Source organism: Leiobunum rupestre, chromosome 1 (assembly GCF_980474605.1).
Source record: "Leiobunum rupestre chromosome 1, qqLeiRupe1.1.hap1, whole genome shotgun sequence".
Taxonomy (NCBI): domain Eukaryota; kingdom Metazoa; phylum Arthropoda; class Arachnida; order Opiliones; family Sclerosomatidae; genus Leiobunum; species Leiobunum rupestre.
Window position 1 is genome coordinate 28,607,280 of NC_143384.1, and position 21,213 is coordinate 28,628,492.

The window sequence follows — 21,213 nt, forward strand, 5'->3', positions numbered from 1 at the left end:
TACTTCATTTCACTTCGAAATTTTTATGTGTTGGAAATAATTAATTAAAGTTTACAAATTTCATTGGAATTAATTCATGTTTAATACACAGAACTTCAATCTTACAACGATTAAAAACTTATTACAGCGATTAAACTTATTACAGCAATTAAACTTACTACAGCGATTAAATTTACTACAGCGATAATATTTAATTAAATTAAAAACAAATATAAATTTTCAATTATTTTTTAATTCCATTTATGACCCATCAAGTACAATCTTAAACAAGTTGGCAAGCCAAAATATACCTCTCCTCGGAAGAATTGTCCCTAGTGGTATTAATTTCTCGAGATAACCCTTAAAGATATATCTCCGCAATTTAGAGTTATTTGTTAAAAAAATTAACCCATTTCTATCCCGCCCGGTATAAAATTTTTATTATAATTAAAATAATTGAGACGAAACGACCAATTTTAATTTATTCAGAATATCATAAGTTAAGTAGTTACAACAGTAAGTTAGACGTACTATAACAATGCACAATTGAATTAAACCCTTTTACAGAACAAGTTTATCAGTTAAATATAATACGAAGCAAATTTTAATGAAATATCTACAGAGGCTTTTTGGAATTACTCGCTTACGAAATACTTGCCGCATCTTTAACGCTCATTTTATTTCAACACTCGCCCTTGATGAAGATACCGTAGATATCTGGTAGTGGACGACTCGTTCACTTCCTGTTGACGTTGTGACGCATACCACATGAAAAAGACCAATGCCGTCCAATTTCCAATATCATATAATGACTCGCACACCCAAGAAATCATTGACTGCGTTAGAAATCGTAGATATCCAAATATCCACACCAAATGTATTTACAAGAAGCAAAAACCTTACCATCAACAAAGCACAGAGAGCCACTTGACTAACCGCCACCTCTTAAAGCAATTAACGTTAAATTATCTCCTTTGAATTAACAGAACTATATATAGGTCGTTAAGAAAGTGGACCACCCACAGGGTCTACCCTTTAACCCTCTAATCTCGGCTGACTGCGCTAAAACAAGATTTAACCTTTAAAAAATACCAGATTAGGCCTTCATAAATTCATTAATAAAAAAAGACTTTATTACCTATTATGCTTACGATGCCTGTCTTAATTTCAGTGAATCTAAGCAGCTATCGGTGGTTCTGTGGTAGAGCGCTCGACTGCCAAGCCGGATGGTCTGGGTTCGAAACCTGGGTGGCGCATTTGTTTTTAATCAATAGAGAAACGCTAAATTAGAATTTCTTCGATGCAATAATTTCAATTTCAATTCTATTTCAATTAAACCAAAATTTCGTACTCTATTAAATACGCTTCCGATAAAGCTGAAGGTCTAATTTTCAATAAGGCGTAACAAGTGTCGGTGGTTCTGTGGTAGAACGTCCGCCTGTCAATCAGGAGGTCTCGGGTTCAAATCCCGCCCGATGCGATCGCAAATTGATACTAAGACGAATACCGTGTACAACTGGTGGAAACCCTGCCATTGGACGTTAAGAGGTAGCATTACACTCAGCACTCGGTCCGTCCCAAAGTCATTAAGAAGAAGTTGGAGAGAAAACGCCCATGTAAACACAACAGACTCAACATGCACAACCATCAGAACACAAACACAACAAATTCAACACTCACAACCTACGCATAAACATTACAAAAACGTAATACACCAAACCGTCACGACGGTGAGCGAAAAAACACCATCCAAACCAAACCGCAAATGCATCCGTTAACGCTCACCGTCACACGGTGGTTTTGCCAACCCTTTGAGAAACTGCGTACGCAGTGATTACACTTTGCACCGAAAATGCGAACGCGTTCGCAGTCCTGACAGACAGACCCACCCACAGACCCACCCACAGACCCACAGACAGACACGGTCGTTGTATAACCCCTCCTAGGGGACTTTGTCCCCTCGGAGAGGTAAAAATCCTAACGACTTCGTAAATTCGTGACACACTTTCTTTATCGAATCCTTCAACAACACTTGCCTAATATACTTACAAGGAGACATCCCGAAGTGTAACCCACCGATTTTGTTCAAACTCGGGGTTTTGGTAGACGTTCATGTAACTTGAAAAATCCTAAAGGGAATTTATTCAATGGGCAACCGTTTTGCCAATACAAAATATTAAATTTTCCCATTGAAAATAGCATGGGATTTTGACCTCAAATTGATCAAAAGTTGATCAATTTTGATGTTTTTATTGTCAATTTTTATTTATTTTTTCTTTTTTTGGCATTTTCGAAATTTTGAATTTTTTTTAAATTTTTCACAGGGGGGGGGGGGGGCTAGGAATCGGTCAGAATCCCATGTTATTTTCAATGGGAAAATTTCCGTTTGATGTTGTCAAAAACATTTTACGTTGCCATGGCAAAACGGTTGCCCATTGAATAAATTCCCTTTAGGATTTTTCATTATACATGAAGGTCTACCAATCGCCCGAGTTTGAACAAAATCGGTGGGTTACACTTCGGGGTGTCTCCTTGTTAGACAAAAGGATTTTAGATTGGAATAGCCATGACGGAAAATTAAAAAAAAACTACAAACTGTGGGAAATCAATATTATTATACAAAAAATACTTTTGAATTTGTTGAAAGATTATGGGAAACGATAATAATTACAAATAAAAGAAAGTTGAGGTGTTAAATTTATTACGTGTACAATTTTATTGACAATAAGTATTTCGCTCATTATTAAAATTGTATACGCCTAATACTCACGTTTTTAATAAATAGCATTAAAACGACGCAACGCGAAATGCGCCTAATTGCTGTAATAAGTTTAATCGCTGTATATTAGGCCAGTGTTGTTGAAGGATTCGATAAAGAAAGTGTGTCACGAATTTACGAAGTCGTTAGGATTTTTTAAGATTGTACTTGATGGGTCATAAATGGAATTAAAAAATAATTGAAAATTTATATTTGTTTTTAATTTAATTAAATCTTATCGCTGTAGTAAATTTAATCGCTGTAGTAAGTTTAATTGCTGTAATAAGTTTAATCACTGTAATAAGTTTTTAATCGTTGTAAGATTGAAGTTCTGTGTATTAAACATGAATTAATTCCAATGAAATTTGTAAACTTTAATTTATTATTTCCAACACATAAAAATTTCGAAGTGAAATGAAGTATTTTCCAAGATCGCGTTTAAGACGCATTTACGGAGGTAAGGTTAGTTTTTCTCGAGCTCTAACGTCTTACGCGCTACAAAGATAGGTTGGCAGTTTACGCGTAAAAGTGAGCATTTTCTCTTCTTCCTAAGGCAATAAATAAAACCCTGGAGATAATCCTTTCAAACCGTGAAGTCTGAGGAACGGGTCGACCGTCGCTACAATAGAGGGGTTACGAGGGGGAAGTATAAAAGGATGTTTGAACCCTTTTTTGGAAAAGAGGGCTGAACCTAGGCCTTTAAACATTGATTAAACAACCAAAAATTAATCAGGGATAGTCAGTGCGAGCTTTATTTAGATCATAATTTTGGAAATTATCGACAGGTAGTTTTCGACAGCGAAATATCTTTTAGTTAATTAGTCCTTGCCGAGGGGCTGATCACTCCGCGTAATCGGTGTACAGAGCCGTACTTTTGACTGTACTAATGGGATTACGCGTAATCTTTGAAGTCCCTGCCTTTGGCAGTGGTAATCCAAGCGTAATCCGGCGTAAATGGTGTACAGACTTTCTAAGAGTGGTTAGCCCCTCGGTCTTTGCCCTTCACCTTGATAAGACCTGGTCTCGGGCCCTTGGCTTAAAGGGCCACATTCGCGTGAGGAAAAACTGGGTGAACATTCAGTAGCTCCTCCTCGCGAAAACAGTGGCGTACGATATTTCTTAGCATGCCCGAGACCTCGGCTTTTATACATTCACCCGTAGACAGTAGGTCCCTTGGGCTAACAGTGATGAGGGTATTTTAGAGGGTAAACTTTCAATGTTTAAGAAACTATAAATATTACTAAAACGTCGTGCCCTAAGGCTGAAGCCCTACCTAGCCCAATTGTGAAAAATTGAAAGTTTACCGACTGGTAGAAGGCTAGACCCTAATGTAATTAAAATAGTTACATGAAAAAATTACCTGAAACCAAGAAATGTTTATAGTACCAAGAGAAATCACTAAATTTATTTGTAAACAGCATTCCTTGTGAAGGTGTCTTCTTCGCGTTTCAACAGTTTTCCATGATGATCAGTTTGAATACTCTTGGGGTGGCGGAGTGGTTAGCACGTTCGCTTCGCAGCAAGAGGAGCCAGCTGCGATTCCAACTGGTGGCACTGGGTGAAAATTGGGAACTACTCCCGTGTAGAGTTTGCAAGTTATCTCCCTACGAACCCGTGGTTAATTCCCGACCGTCTCTCTCAATCTAAGCTGGCGGGGTCGAGACGCCGAGTTTACGCCGGCTGGTGGAAAGGTTCTGAAGCGGCGCAAAATTTCGCCTCGAAATCGTAGTGACCCCTGGACCACGTGTAACGACGGACCACAGAAAACCGAGGAAACTGATCAAAATTTCGAGAGAAACTGAACAAATACATAATACTGACTCTAAAGCGTGTTATTTACCCGTGTTTTACTGCAAAACGCTGGGGTTTTGTAAGTTTTTATTAAATTTAGTGTTCCCGTATTTATTAAAAAAATTGTATACACCTACGCAATGCCGTGAAGCATGGACTAGTCCAAGGAGTAATGCAGTAATCTGTATAGCGGGCTTCGTCTACGTTTTGCATTCCCATGCTATAACGTCTCACGTAGTTTGATAGCTCCTCGCTAGAGGGCGATAACCTTCCAGTGGTGATGTTACCACGTTAATATTTCCCCAAAGAGACAAACGCATGAGATAAATCATACGGAAAATCTAATATTTAAAGGTAGTAGGAAATAAATCAAAAATTTGTCTGCTAAAACGTACTACGTAACTAGTGCCAGTCAACCGAAGCGTCTGTTATAACTGGTGGCCGAGATATGGAATTCCATACTACCTTTAAGTGGAAGGTTTAACGTAAGATTTCCCCTGTTGCACAAGCGAGAGGTTTTTGAGTCGGTTTATGGTCGAAAAGTCGGTTTTCTGTCGACGACCAATCGCCGACTGAAAAAGTCTACAATTTTTAAATAAGATATTAAGCTATACACTAAAATTGGCCAACTTGCGATAGGCTTTACAGGAAAATTGTAATTCATCAGTTTCTAGGGTTATGTATACTAAAAACATAATTTACATTTCCATATGTATTAATATTAAAAATTATTCTATCAAGTATACTAATTAAAAGTAAACTTTTTAAAATGTACAATAATTTCTAATTTTATCTCGATGTACCATACTTTCATTTACAAGGTCTTATATATATAAACTTTTATATTGTATTCTATGGGTCCTTACGAGTTTAAAATATAAACCATGGTCCTAACAAGCCCCGTTTCAGAGTTACGAGCTTTCAAAAATTAGCCTATAAAAACATCGAAATCAACGCAAATGTGAAATCTTTATCTTCCTTGACTCCAATTGTTTTCATACATTTATCGGTTGTCTTTTAGCAATAAAGTTCAGAAGTATGCACCGCCAGATTTTTAACTTACTAAATTTAAGATGGAAAGATTGATTAAATATTAAATCTTTCGACTTAATTATAAAATCAGCTAAACCAAGAATGTATTTATTTCTACTCAGGGAGAATGAATATGTCGAGACTATCGAAGGACACGTTGAGGCGCTAAGGCCGTCACACTAAGGGGGGGGGGAGGAAAAAAGGAGGCGGTCTTATTTTTTGCGTCCTCGCAGCAGCGTTAATCGCGTCGAAAAACGTAATTTTTAAGAACCAATGAGATTGTAGTATTAATTGATTTTATTAAAGCGGAGGAGCATACCGGGGGCCCCAACGGGTGGAATTGGAGAAACGCTTAAAATAATCTCGACATATTCATTCTCCCTGAGTATAAATAAATACATTCTTGGCTAAACCCTAGTAGTGAGTGATACGCAAAAACCAAGGACACACAACGAAATTGTTATCTTTTTAAATAAACACACAAAAAAAATATATTTACAACAACAGTTCAAAATGGCCACACAAACGACAACGTCGTAACAATGTTTGTCGAAAAATTTCAAAGATTTCTGGTGTATTACCAATAATCTCACATCCATCAATTATGCGCTGCCGTAAGTCGTCGAGATCTTGAGATGTCCGCAAAGATAAAAATCACATGGGTTCAAATCGGGAGATCGTTCCGGCCATGGAATGGGTCCTCCTCGTCCTACCCACCTCAAGGGAAAGGTCGCATCAAGATGATCTCTTACGGCACGGCTGAAATGTGTAAGCGTTCCATCCTTCAAGAACCACATTCACTGTCAAGTCGCTAACGGAACGTCCTCCAGTAACTCTGGTAAGGCTCGTTTGTAGAAATTCTACGTACGACTCTCCATTTAGCCTAGGCGGAAGTAGGGTCCCACTAAATGATCTCTGAGAATGCCCCACCAGATGTTGAGATTGAATTTCTCTTGGTGCGATGCGACAACAGCTCCGTTAGGGTTGTTTTGGCTTCACTGGTAGTTATTGTGCAAATTGAGAATATCATCTCGGGAGAAATAGGCCTCATCGCGTGCTAGGATGATGCTTGGGAACTGCGGATCGTCCTGTGCACTGTCCACAAACCATTGGCAGGAGTGGATACGGCGAGGATAGTCGGCTTCGTTTAAGGCTCGGACTTTTGGAAGGTGGTAAAGGTGATAACGATGCTCATGTAGAATTCTCCACACCATGACATGATTTACGGCCAGCTGCCTTCCAACTTGACGAGTACTTGTACTTGGCTCATCGTCGAAAATTGTACCTGAAACATTCCAGACAAACGGTTTTTTTAAAGCCGAAAATTTAAACGTAGTGTCAAATTGAAGTAACGTTCGTCAGTAGTTTTTACGACGTTGTCGTTTGTGTATTAGAGCCCAAAGTGGCCATTTTGAAGAGTTATTGTAAATAACTTTTTTTTTGTTTTTATTAAAAAAACATGTATATATGTTCAATTTAGAGTAGGATATCCTTCAGTAGAGACAATTTCTTCAAGACCAAGGTTACAGTCAGTGGCGTAACTAAGTCATAAGGGTCCACAAACTCACCAGTCTGTCCAGATGGGTGACCCTGTCAGTGGCGTAAGTATAGAGGGGCAACCATTTTATCATTTTGCATTGGGGCTCAATTTAAGCTCTTACATTTGGGAATTTTGTTTTCAAGATGACATTTGGGAAGGCCCTATGCTTCCTCCCCGCGGTTACTACGTCCCTGTAATTATCCCGATTTCGCCACGATAGCGTTCTTGAGACAACGAAATGCGTTCATGGACAAAAGTATAGTCCATACAATACATAAAGTATAGGAGTTCGTTTGCATTATAGTATTATCGTTACAAAATAGTAAGCCTAATTAGAACGGAGTCTGGCTGTACCTTTGTTCAAACAACTTATTTCGTTGTCGTGTACTCTGCTTCAGTCTTTTGTCCAAACAAATTATTTCGTTGTCGTGTACTCTGCTTCAGTCTTTTGGCCAAACAACGTTTTACGTTGTCGTGTACTCTGCTTCACTTGAAAATGAAACAAGCTAACTGATGTGCTGCCGAAATCTCTGTTATAAATAGACAGCGGAAAAATATATAAAATTATATCCTTTAATCTGAACATGTTTAAAATCAAAAGTTTTCGGAGTTCAGTTTGTCCATGGGGCCTTCATTTTGAATTTGGAGATACTTTATTAGAACTTACTTTAAATTTTGTAAGCCCCTTTTTTTGTAATACAAGTAAACAGCAGCGGAGGATAGGAAGGGAGGTGAAGTAGGAGGGCTGAACGCGCCAGCATCCTTGTAAGAAACTTAGCGCGGGAAAATTTCGGGAAAATGGCGGCAACACGTAGCTTAGCGGCCGTAATCTTGCCGCCATTTTTCCGAAATTTTCCCGCCGAGCGCGCGCTAAGCTTCTTACAAGGATGCTGGTGCGTTCATCCCTCCTACTTCGCCCGAGGGGCTAACCACTCTTAGAAAATCTGTACACCGGATTACGCTTGGATTACCACTGCCAAAGGCAGGGACTTCAAAGATTACGCGTAATCCCATTAGTACAGTCAAAGGTACGGCTCTGTACACCGATTACGCGGAGTGATCAGCCCCTCGACTTCGCCTCCCTTAATTTCCTATCCTCCTTGGCCCAACTCATCCTTCGCTGGCATCATCTGTAGTTCTACACGCTTCGGCTTCATTTATTTCGTGTCAAAGGGCAAAATTAATAGCGTTATTGTTCAGTCCAAACACGTGCGGTAATCAATTTCACAGCCCACATGCTATTTGAAAAGCGTATTAACCTCTTTTGAAACAATTGAAACAGAAAATGCGTTACGTTTAACGCTATCAAATAGGGAACTCTAGCTACGGCAACAACGTGTCAACCTCTCAATTAAAATTAACCCTAAAAATGTTTAAAATTCTAAACTGTTTATATTGTTTAATAGCATTGGCTTTGGCCCAATACGAAGACAATGACCCTTTATGTCCTTTAGCAGAAGCTGCCGAACTCGGGTATAAACTAGCCAAGAACTTCTGCGGAGTTTACAGTAAGATATATTCAAATTTATGAAGTTATAGCAAAAACGTATTTATTTATATTACGTTTAAGCCTTTCTGCCAACCCCCTTCACACCGAGGAGTCAGCTCCTTTTCACTAAAAAAATCAATGGGCGCTTAAATAAAACATCCTTCAAGGATATCGCCAAGAAGCAATATTTCCGAGAGTGAGGACCTGCAGGTTACTGTTTATATAGTGCTTGTTGAAATAATGGAAACTTTTCGCCGGTAAACAGAACAATGTATTTTTGCTAAGCCTTTATATGTCTATAATAAAGTTACCTGGTTAAAAGGAAACACTTGTTGCATACCGTACAGGTGAAAAGTTTTCAATATTTCAACAAGCACTAGATAAATATAATAATAATCATTATTATATTTATTATTATATTTATATTATATTATATATTATATAATATAATATTATATATTATTATATTTTATATATTATATGTTATATTTTATTATTATATTTTGTATTATATTATATTATTTATTATTATATTTATTATTATTATTATTATTATAATTTTTATAATACCCAAGGCACCACCTTAGGTCTATGTCCTCCAGCAATTTTTAAAGCCATTAATGGGCGCTTCAATAAAACCTCTTCAAGAAAATTGCCAAGAAGTAATAAATCCGAGAGCCAGGATCTGAAAGTTACTGTTTATTTGGTGTATAAAAAAAGCTAGCTGGCTTAGGCTGACTAAAAGGAAGTACTTGTTGCATACCATACAGGTGAAAAGTTTCCATTATTTCAACAAGCACTATATAAACAATATCTTTCGGGTCCTGGCTCTCGGAAAAATTACTTCTTGGCGATTTCCTTGAAGATATTTTATTGAAGGGCCTATTCAGGTGGCCGGGTTATAATGTGTAGGACGGTGGTGGCAAGCCCTTCGAGCCACGCTAGCCAACAATTCCCTACACTAACTATCACCATTAACCTCTACAAGTTTTTATGGAAGGAAACCTTAACAGCTCGGGGGAAAATCCCTTAAACCAGTGGGGAGAGTACTTGCAAACTCAACACATAAAGAGTTGTTCCGAGTTTTCACCCAGTACCACAAGCAGGTACCGAACCCGGCTTCTCATGCTGCGAGGCGAAAGTGCGAACCACTCCGCCATCCCACCTTGACTTGCAGGTCCTTGCTCTCGGAAATATGACTTCTTGTAAATTAATTTGAAGATGTTTTATTGAAGCGCCTATTCAGCTCGGTATCTCTTTGGTTCCCTAAAACTGATTGAAGCGCACACTGGTGACATTTGCCTTCACCCTCATTAGTGCCGGGGGGGGGGGGGGTTGGACAATGATGTTCTCGAAATGTCCCAATTTATTCATTATAGCTAAATATAGCCAAAGATAATATAGAACTCCGTACCCCAAATTCTAATTCGGAGATCTTTCTGATTGACGATTTTGTAACGAAGCGCTTACCCACTTTGGCACGTGACCTCCGTAAAATCGGCGTCCATCGGTTGCTGTTCAGTATCAATTTTACCATATGTAACATAATTACTCATAAGTATGCCTCTGTATAACATTTCTATTAAAAAAATTCAATGAGACCTTGTTTCACGCGGAACATACATTAAACGGACCCAAAAATGCAAAAATGCTTAGTCCTTGCACTATTGAAAAGGTTACCATGGAAATTAAATCATGTGATCGCGAGGCACGAACTAAACTTGACATGGGCAAAGCCAGAAACGCGCGAGGAATTCTCACTATCTCACTAACTTCCGTTTCCCATCAGTAAAGTTGACGACGCGTATTTCGTCACGGAGTTGTAAGTGACGTAATTTACGTCATTTCCCGTGAACAAGGTTTCATTAACGAAAATGCTTTTAAGGCAAACTTCTGAGTGATTATGTTACATATGATTTTACCAATCTCGGCCAACTTTGATGACGTGTTTTGCGCGAACATCCCGTCATCAAAGTTGACCGTGGTTTTATCTATAGTTGGTTACCATGGTAACTATGGAGCAAATATTTTCGGAGTTCCGGCAGGAAGGGGGTAAACCCTATTGACTACGCGCGAGGCAGAGGTTAGGGGCCCCCGTCATCGAAATAAATATTTTTCCATTTCTTTAATATTATTATTTCAAGTCAAAAAGTAAGTTCTGAAATTTTTTATGGGCACAAAATTCTACGTTGCTCAGGGCTGCCAATAGTGTTAATCCGGCCCTGTCTAGGGTATGAGGTTTATATTATCTTTGATATAAATAAATACATTCTTGGTCAAAGAGTAAAATATATCTTCGTTTTAAAAAATTTCTGCTTCAAATGCATTTTCTTATTTGACTGAACAACCAGGTTAGAAAGAAGCTGTTAAATGCCAGACAAATCTCGTTTAGGTTCAAATTTTAAATTAACAACCTTCATAAACGTATCTATTGCTTCTAATAGTCTCTATAAAGTCATTACGCTTGCCGAACTTGTTTTAATGTATCGCTTTCGTCACGAGGTACGTAGGAGTTCAGTTCATTTTTAAAGGTTAGATCTTTATAAAAAGGGCCACTCGTCGAATTTTAATTGGCTATTATAGTGAAACGTTACTGTACGTCACGAGTGACGCGCCCGATACATCTAAACAAGAAGGCCAATGCTACTTTATGTTCTGTTTGAATAATGCATCACTATTTTGCCAAGACACGGCCAACTTTGATTTCTCGCGCATCTCTCGCGCTACAGCGGCCATCTCATTCGTTGACGTTCCTGTGTTAACCTATGAGCAAAAGATGTGTATGACGTCAGCGCCCCTAGCGGATTATTATTTTTAGTATAGTTTTTACATTGGGGACAATATAACCACCGAGCGTGGCGCTGAACTCCTACACATTATAGTACAGTTTATATGGGGAAAATCCTTGCTCGCGGAATTTCGACGAATGTGTTGGCCGTAGTAGCGCGAAAAGCGCGTGATCAAAGTTGGCCGTGGCCAAGATGAGCTTTATTTGTAACGTTGAAAGCCATTCTATTTTCAATAAACTTTTGCTATTGCTAATACGCTCGTAGACTGTGGGCCCGTGTCATAGATATCTTCGGCAGCGTTAGGCTTAAAACGCATCAGCGTTCAAAATTTACGGCGTGTATTCATTCGTCTACAAATGCAAAATTTAAAAATTACATTGCGTAAGGATATTTATCTATAAACGAAATTTTTATATTTAATTTAATACTTTTAAATCGTAACTATACCATGCAGTTCCAATGTGTATTTACGAAGATGGTAACTTCTGTTTAAGAGCGATATTATATACTTCTGGATATATTTAAATGTATAATGATAATTAGAATATTAATTTTACATTTGCCGACAATTTCAGGCAGATTACCTAAAGGCAGTTCACCCCAAAGACGTTTTTTGAATTGCGTAAACGAGGAGTCTGTGGTAAGAATTTGAATTAATTTAAATTAGGCTTAGTTAAATTGTTAAATTTTATTTTGATTTTAAAAGGCTTACGGTAGAAGTTGCTTAAAAGAAGATAGCAGTTTGAAGAAAATTGCGAATAAATTGTGCTACGGAAATTCCGACGAGGTAAGATTTGGCGAAAATTCAATTTGAAATTCGCGGGTGTTTGGTTAGCTCTTGCAAGTTGCAACGCTAGATGGTGGCAGGCTCGGAAATAACGGAAAGGCGAAAGGCTAACTCAAATTTCGTAAATCGTAATTCCTTGGTAATTCCAACATATTTTTTGTTAAGATTACATTGTTAACGAATAATGATATGTAAAATTTCATGTCTAGCATGGCTTACAGATATACAACTCTCGGTGAAATTTACGCCTTGAAACATCAAAATGCTCCAGAACCTAAAGTGTTCAACCTATTTGGAAGAATAAAAAGAGATTTGGGACTTACTAATGCGAATAACCAACTCTTTCGAGAAATCATTATATTTGATGGCACGAATAAAGAAGCAAAGGTTAGCTGGAAGCCTATAAACGCTCCAAACATTGTAATCGGTGATGTTATCAGGATTCATAGAGCCTATGCAAAAATATACAACAGACAGCTAGAAATCAACGTCCCACATACCAATAACATTGTGATTTTCCCTGAAGATGGTGGCAACCCAATTTTCACGTGTACAAACCCAACCTTAGATGCCTCAGAAGGGCTCTTTGTAGATGCGTTACTTCAACTGAATATTAATGGTAGGCAAGACCCGCAAGTTGAACAGGACCAACCAAATCAATTTGAATATAGTTTATCATCAATAACGCCTCAGGGAATAGATCAGACGGTTGTGTGTCAATTAGTTGGATATAAAGGTTTAAATGACAACAGTGGTTTTGCTTTTGTGTGGGATGCTACTAGAAATCCCGCTTTGGGTGAACTAAAACGTTTCGAAAAATACGAGTATGATAACCCAGAAAGTATATTTCACATAGATCCAGAGTTGTTTATTCATTCTCAAACCTATTTACACCATATCCGTGTATTTGACCGCTTGACAAATCATTTTGCGATGATAAACCCTGGTACCTACATAAAAATGGAAGGTGTAAAAATTTGTAAGTTAAAGCACGTTGGAACCCTATACCTGAAATGTTGCAACTCTGTAACGGTGATCAATCAACAACATCGGGGATACGAGACCCTTATTAATCGTCTTGATCGAATTCCAAGGCCCGAAGGTATAATTGATGATATTGATGTGAACCACATGGGTCCTAACATTCAACAACCTGAGGATATTGATGTTAATGCCCAAAACAATGATCCTATCAATGTAGCAGTACAAAACATTAACATAAAATCTACCAAAGATGTTGGTATACAAGTAGAAAAATCTGTGAAGGATGTTGCTACTTCAATTTCTAGTTCAGATGATGAATCTAATGATAATATAATAAGAGAGACAGGTTTTGACACAGTCGATGGTCCTAATAGACAATCTAACACTACAAATTCAGTTGCAATTATCTGTAAAAATGGAAAATCTACCACTAGAGAGTCTCAAGTTCCAAAATCAACTGTATCAAAAAAATCTAATGCGGATCACGCAAATATCCAAGTTCTATCTGAGGCTATTCAAAATAATGATGAAGTTAGGCAGAAAACTCCGCAAAGATACCTTGCCATTGAAAATGTACAAACAAATCACACCAACTCCCACAATTATAGATCTATGCAAGAGCTTTTAGGAGCAGCGGACATTTTAAATGAGCCTTCCAATATAAGGTCCCCGTCAATTGACTGTGAGACACCCAAACCACTGGGAAGAAACACACAAAGCTTAAAAGCTACTCCAATTAATGAAAATAGATCTGCCAGAAATCCTATAAATAACATTGTAGATCGCAATCTAAAGACTGCAACAAACAAATTAAATTCCAACAATTATAGATCTATGCAAGAGCTTTTAGGAGCAGCGCACATTTTAAATGAGCCTTCCAATATAAGGTCCCCGTCAATTGACAGTGAGACACCCAAACCACCGGGAAGAAACACACAAAGCTTAAGAGATGTAAGAGCTACTCCAATTAATGAAAATAGATCTGCTAGAAATCCTGTAAATAACATTGTAGATCGCAATCTAAAGACTGCAAAAAACAAATTAAACTCCAACAATGTTTTAAGAAACTTAATAATTAACAGAGGTAAAGAATCAACATCGAAAAATAAAACAGACAACATCCTACTTAAATCTAATAACAACGAGGAAAACACAAACAGAAATCAACAATCTGGAGTTCAATTAGTTGAAGGTAGGAGCCAATCTAAGGTGCCAAATTCAAGTGATAACATCATCGAAGTACCATGTGAGGAATCTACAAGAGGTAGATCATTTCCCAACAGGGAACCCAAAAAGAAAATGGTATGCGCAACAAAACGTGAATGGCGTACAATAGAAACTTTGAGAAAAGCATACCAATCTTTAGGTGCAAACTCAAATGCTAAAACATTGCCAAATACAAACAACAATCAACATCAAAACAGACCCGGACAAGTGACCAAAGCAAAAAAGAAAAAAGTCAGCTCAGTAGATAATGCTCGTCAGATTTTGCTACAAAATCCGTTGAGAATGCCAAGCAATGAAATACCCTTTCCTACTCAGATAAAACATCCACAAAATTCCAATAGGCAAATGAAACGTAAAACCACGAATGACAATATGATAAATCCAGCCAAAAAAGCTGTTGTGGTCTTAACTAGAATTAGAGAGTTGGATATAGTTGCTAAACAGAAATCCACTTGTACATCCGGATCCCATCCGGTACGAACCGAAGAACCAGTGTTAGATTTAAATTCCGTTAGACACGGTAGTTGGAGTGACATCACTTCATCATCCTATAATACTGCTGAAGATGGCAAACAGCGTACGCTAATGAAAAAGTCAATTAATTCACATTTTTCCAGCCCGAGTTTGCATTCTGATCAAGATTCCAGCTACAATGAAAGTTCTGATACTGTGCCTACCCACAAAAATTTTGTTGTCAATCATCCCGATTCTCCTCAAAATAGAGACGACTGCCAAAATAAAGATAATCATAAAGAACCTTCTGCCTCTGTATATAAATTCTTTACCGAATCAGACACAAGTAGTAGCTGCTACTCAAGTGACTCGGAAAATTTTATTCCTCCAAGCCCAGTTGATGATGCCGCTATCTCTATGAAACTGGGTAGCTTTCTAAAAATCACAACTTCAAAACAAAGCAGTTCGATAGGCACCTTTTCTCGGAACCAAAGTGACAAGAATAACGTTAAAGAAACCACATCAAACTCGAGCTCAGAAAGTGCAATTTCTACAATACAGATGGATAATGAAAACAAAACTTCAAATAGTAGTGACAGTTCTGAAAAAATTTTAAATCTTAGGAATCGCAACGTTCCAATAATGAGTCCCAAACCTTCACGAAACACCAATAATAAAACTGTTACTTATCAGTCTTCAAACTCCAATTCTTTTACCTTGTCAAATCTACCAATTTTGGACTTGAACAATCCCGTAGCGGGACCCTCCGGATATAATTCGCATGCAAAAGTTTTCGAGGATACTTCATCATCTAGTTCTAGTGAAAATGAAGTTACGCCGAAGGTACATGAACAGTATATTGAGAAACAAATGAAACTGTTTTATAGAAGAAAGTATATTTAACCGTTTTAAAAATAAAATTTTTTATTCTATGTAAGTTACAGAAAAATTCAATTTGAAATAAAAGTCATTACTTTAATTATTTTTTATCTACATATGAGCAAACAAATATCTAAACAGCGTAGGTTAATATATCAATAATAAATTTGTATAACTAATATTCGTTAAATATATATTAAGGAAACTAGAAGGGTGGTCTGCTGTTTCGGTCTGAAGGTAGTCGAGGATGGAAGTTACGATTACAGTAATCAGATGTTAAGGGTAATTCATTAATGATAAAACTAATAAATGATTTTCCTAATTAAATATTTTTTTCTTTTAGAACTGCTCGAGAGATATGTTTTTGGAAAGAAACATTCAATAAATTGTTTCTTTGAAAACTAAAATTATTTGAGATAAAAATTAATTTAAAAACTAAAGTGGTTTTAAATAAAATTTACCAAAATAATGACATGTTGCTTAATTTGTTCCTGTATTTTTTATTACTACCACCTTTCTAACTTTCTTTGGAACTGATTTTCAAAAATAAGTTCTTAGATAGGGCATAAGAGTGAAGAAACTAAATTTATTAGGGTGAGTTTTATTTTCCTTGTGATGTTTATAAAATATATATATATATACTGTTGAATAAGTTTTCTCTATTTTTTGTTTATAAGATATATATATATATATATATATATATATTGACCTCCACTATTATTTGTGGCTGTTTTCACTGTTTGTAGTAAACAATGTACATTAGCTTCTATCTTAATTAATTAACAGATACAAATATTTGTTTATTAGTTTTCGTTATATCAAACAGTAAAATACACAAAAAATGGGCCCGGCCCCGGCGTTTAGAAGGACTTTACGATATTTAGGAAAGTATTGGGCTTATATAAAAAATTAAAAACCAGATATGAGAAAATTCAAAAATTGCGGATTTGGCCTCAATCTCCATCTATCGTGAAGCCTCACCTAAATACTACGTTAAATTTCGCACATATATTAAACATAAATAATACCTACAAATATACAATTATTTTAATTTTAAAAGTAAATCAGTTAAATTCAACTTACAAAAAAGATCTAATCCATAAACCTTAAACCCACTCATAGATGTCGCTTTATATGTGCGCAAGATAGGCGGCACAGTCTACATTGCAGGATTGTCCGCATATTCATTAGCGGATCACGAGTAGCGCTGGGAAGTCGCGTCGCCAGAGTGTTTTAAGCCGTAGAGGGCCATTGTAAGCGGCGGACTATGACGTCGGGCAGCTCTCAGGGGGCAGTTGGGCAGCTATCTCTTTACTTCACAGATTAGCGCCGTAGTTATTTACGCGTCCCCCCTGGCGTCCGCGAGTTTCGGTCATGATTTAGATAATCATTGCGTGACATGCGCTAGTAATCATTATAAATCAAGCTACGGAGGACGGACTGCTCAGACCACCTCAAGGAATAACGTATTATAGGTGTCCCTGACTAAAGGTAAGGCAACGGCGATGTCGCCCGCAATATACCGGGCTTAATTACAGATTAAAGCGGAGTGCTTTTCGAGATTAGGACCAATATACGGCCGTTAGATTCCCAGCTAAAATTAATCGACTAGCGAAACCTAGCGGGAATTTGCCTCTTTAATCGACTGCAAAATTATTAAAGCCCCTCCATCCCAGCCTTTTTCAATTAGCTTAAATCGGTCATTTGTTTCATACGACTGTATGAATTCAGGAAATTCGGAATATCGGTGCGGCTTTTAATTATTTATTATCGCGTTAGTTTTGAATTTGATATAAGACTTGGTTTTATATTTTTATATGTTTACGTTCGTTATGAGTTTTGTAAATTATAGGGTAATGTTATCTCATGGAACACGCCTTTTTAGTTGGCTGTGTTTTGGTGGAGGTTTAGCCAAATGTTAACGAAAACATTATTTTATTTTGGTTCTTCATTTAAATTTGACACAGAATAAATAAAGAGGTTAAACATGCTCTAGTATACGCGAAGACGGTGCAGAATAAAAAAGCTAATTCTACAATCTTTCAAGTTCCCGCTACCCGTTTTAAATCTCGGGCCTAACCTGTCTTAATTTATTTGATTAAATTCGGATTTTAAATACAGTTCAATTATTCGCTACATAAAATCGGCTTGCTTTTGTTGCTAAATTAAATTTAAATTCTATTTAATGGAGTTAAAAGATACTTAATTTTAGTTTTACTTTATTTTTATATTTTACTGTCAAAGATAATATAGTAATATTATTATTATATCTATATTAGTGTTTATAATTAGTTAGTGCGTTAGACACTATCATAGACCTTCATTTTTCTAAATAAGTGATATTAAAACTAACGTTCAATTTAATTCATCGCAGCGATCTCAGATCCGTCAAAGAAAAATTCCATGACAATTCTAGTTCACAATCCTAAAGCTAGGTGGCGACACCTCTCCAAGTGGCAATTAATCCTAACTCTAGTTTGCGCCGCTTCCGTCCTGACTATATATGTCGCTAGTTACGTTACTAAAGAAGTACATAGAAATATACTTGACGCTTTCCAAATACGAACAAGTAAAATAAGAAATTAAAATTTTAATAAAATTTGGTCTTTAGGGAAACCACAATTAAATATTTCCCGCGCTTTTCAGGTACTATTTTTACTACGTCACATCGCGGGGACCAGCCGGACGAGCCGGTGAATGACTTGGCTGCGTTCGAATTGGCGACTGTGCAAGCCTATGACAGAGCCTGGCAGAAAAATGTACAGTCTGATTTGGGAGAGTCGGACCGCCCTACTATCCATAGATCCCGGCTGAGAAATCTACTACAAAGTGTAAGTATGCTTGACCTTCTCCAGTAGACGGAGCTAAAACTTATCAAATATAACGTGGAAGGAGATAAAACATAACTTATCGAAAAATTAACCTTTCAAGATACGTTAATTAGCCTTTTAAGCAGACTATTTTCCTTGATAAAAGACCAAAGCGTCTGCTTAGCAAACGAAAATCCAGTAGTTTTAAGTTTCTCGCTTTGGCCGCTTCGTGGCTCTATGTAAACCTAAAAGGCTAATTAAACTCAACAAGCGCCAATACTGATGGCAGAAATATTAAATACGTTAATTCGTCATAGCTTTGAAGCTCACACTCCCTTTAAAGCAAGTGTCGGCTTGACGTGATGTAGCTCTTTTTTCAACAGATGTCGCTAGCGTCGAAATAAAAACAAGAGAGTTAAGCTACATTTGGACCCAAAAGGCGGGTACTTATATGTACCCCTCGCGTTGATTGGCTCGTTTGTAAATTGATCAATAACAAAATTACAGTAAATTTAAACAATATATTTTATATGGGATATATAGTTCAGGTTAAAGTCCACTTAATAGAATATAATAGGTCCAAATATAACACTCTACAATGGCTTACTGACGACGGTATCATTTGGCTATTTTAAATATTAGCTTCCTTTGCCATAAATAGATGGCACCACGCTCTCCACTAAAGTCGTTTTTTTTTCAAAGAATCGGATAGATTCATGGCCATCTCTAATAACAGGGGCCTTTTCATAATACAGGTGGCAATGATAGAGCCGTAACTTGCTTTAAGTAGATGCTTTAAGCAGACTAAATACACAAACATTTGTCTGCTAACGACAAGTAATCGTGCTTAGGTACAGCCTTGTTTTGTCTCCTATAGTTATTAGCTGACTAACGCACAAAGTCTGTTAAAAATTGGTAGTATGGTAGTTTGGTCATTAGATAGGTCAAATCCACGCTACGAAACGTGTAGGGAAACTGGGAAAACAGTTTGTGCAAATAAAGCTAATTTCTACACTATTATACGTCTATTGCCCAGTAAGAAACCCGTTAAGTAATCGCTATAGCCTTCAAACTTCACTGAAATTGATTTTCTGATTCAGAAAATGTATAAAATTCATGGTAAAATTAACATCAGAAATTGTCTTAATCTACAGTAGCGTCCTCTTTAGGTGGGTTAGTGAACTACTGTTAACTAGGAAAAACGTCGAAATAATCTCCTACCTACTATTTAGGATTTTCACTCTGCGCCAACTATGACGTCATAAGATGATTCAAACTGATAATCATTACTCAATTTACAACAATTATTTTTACCAAAACTTTTAAAATAAGTATTTTAGCACTATATTATTTTCGAAGTCACACTCACAATTGGTTTTCACCTAAAAAAACATTGATACATTATTTTAATTTTCTGTATTTTTTATATCTATCATCTTTAATTTGAAATACTTCGTAACTCTATTTGCACACAGATTGAAGAAAAAATGACCCATACTGGTCAAAAGAAAGTCGTCATCCGTGGTCAAAACTCGGTTATTTCCAGAGATCTCCCAGTTTACGAAGACGCCTTCAGAAAATTAGGTTTTGTCCTGCTCAACCCTACTGAAAAATAAAAATAATCCATGATATTAGATAAAATTGAAAAACACGTGTATGCTAGTAATAAATAAAAGTTATTTATTGAAATGTACTATTTGTAAATAAACATGCTTTTCGACTTTATCTTCACCTTTCTAAATATATTGGGCAATATTAAATTTTAAATGAATACATGGTAATACCATAGCCAAGGCTTAGGCTCGCTCCTGTAAAAGTTAGCATAAGTCTATATTATTCTTGGATAATTATGACACTTCCTATTCGTTCAATGATAAATATTCGCGGCACAAACTTCGTTGCTGTTTGGCGTCCGCTTGCTTTTGCATTTCGAGAGAACTTCGATAGGGGGCGTTGTTGTGATGGTAAATGGTATGATGAACTTATGGTAAAACGGTAAGAAATAAACATTTAACGACTTCCAAAGTTACAATGCCTTCGAAAAGCTTAAAACCAGAAATTTCATAATAATTATAATAATAAGTATGACACTTCCTATTGCTTTAATGCTAATTTTCTTACCGAACCTTTTTCACAACACTGACTTGGATTTGCAACCAAACCGAATATTATCGTCCTTTTTTTTAGACACTAGGGGGCTCTGTGCTTGACAGCGCAACAACATTGAAAATCAGTTCTGTGATATTTTTTCTTAATTGGCATACTTATTGTTATTATATTACTTATGCTAAACCTAATGCCAAGCTGGACTCCGTAAAAGGGAGTAGAAACTAAATCAAAAACGAGTCTTCTAACGTAACTTCTTCTGTTAATCCTGGTGCCAGAAAGGCGATCCATCTGAAATATCTTGGTCTATACTTCCTTTAAACAAATTATATTACGCTATATCAAAAGTAAATGAACCGCAGTTTTCAGTCTGCTATACTCCCCATGTTCGAGGCGTTTTCCTTATGAAGTTACATTTTGACCTCGAATTTGAAATTTGGCGCGTTCCTAGGCCAAAAAAAATAACTTTTTATTTTTATGAAACCATTTTTTATACAAAGCAATAGAATAAACCCACAATTCCCAAGGACAAATTAGCTTTTATTCGACTTGATTTTCGCATCATTTTCATAAGGAAAACGACCACCGA

At 36.7% G+C, this 21,213-nt stretch overlaps 3 protein-coding genes across 4 annotated transcripts; all 3 read left to right on the forward strand.

Annotated features, from left to right (window-relative positions):
• The first annotated feature begins 8,395 nt into the window (after positions 1-8,395).
• LOC149962059 (uncharacterized) lies at positions 8,396-16,177 on the forward strand. Of its 2 annotated transcripts, none has more exons than XM_090178224.1 (5): positions 8,396-8,608; positions 11,954-12,018; positions 12,085-12,165; positions 15,910-15,990; positions 16,052-16,177. In XM_090178224.1, exons 1-5 carry the CDS (start codon positions 8,470-8,472, stop codon positions 16,091-16,093), a joined length of 408 nt encoding a protein of 135 aa, XP_090034350.1. In that variant the 5' UTR covers positions 8,396-8,469; the 3' UTR covers positions 16,094-16,177. The 2 variants fall into 2 exon arrangements, with proteins under 2 accessions (XP_090034350.1, XP_090034358.1); XM_090178232.1 differs by lacking the exon at positions 8,396-8,608 and adding an exon at positions 11,626-11,759.
• Positions 12,172-15,808, forward strand: LOC149962060 (uncharacterized). The gene is made up of 2 exons (XM_090178212.1): positions 12,172-12,304; positions 12,375-15,808. Exon 2 carries the CDS (start codon positions 12,376-12,378, stop codon positions 15,730-15,732), a length of 3,357 nt encoding a protein of 1,118 aa, XP_090034338.1. The 5' UTR covers positions 12,172-12,304; position 12,375; the 3' UTR covers positions 15,733-15,808.
• Positions 16,178-16,912: 735 nt separating the features above from the next.
• LOC149962061 (uncharacterized) lies at positions 16,913-20,201 on the forward strand. Its single transcript, XM_090178625.1, has 4 exons — positions 16,913-17,199; positions 18,083-18,277; positions 18,355-18,539; positions 19,994-20,201. The coding sequence occupies exons 2-4, from the start codon at positions 18,112-18,114 to the stop codon at positions 20,132-20,134; spliced, it is 492 nt and encodes a 163-aa protein (XP_090034751.1). The 5' UTR covers positions 16,913-17,199; positions 18,083-18,111; the 3' UTR covers positions 20,135-20,201.
• The last annotated feature ends 1,012 nt before the right edge of the window (positions 20,202-21,213 follow it).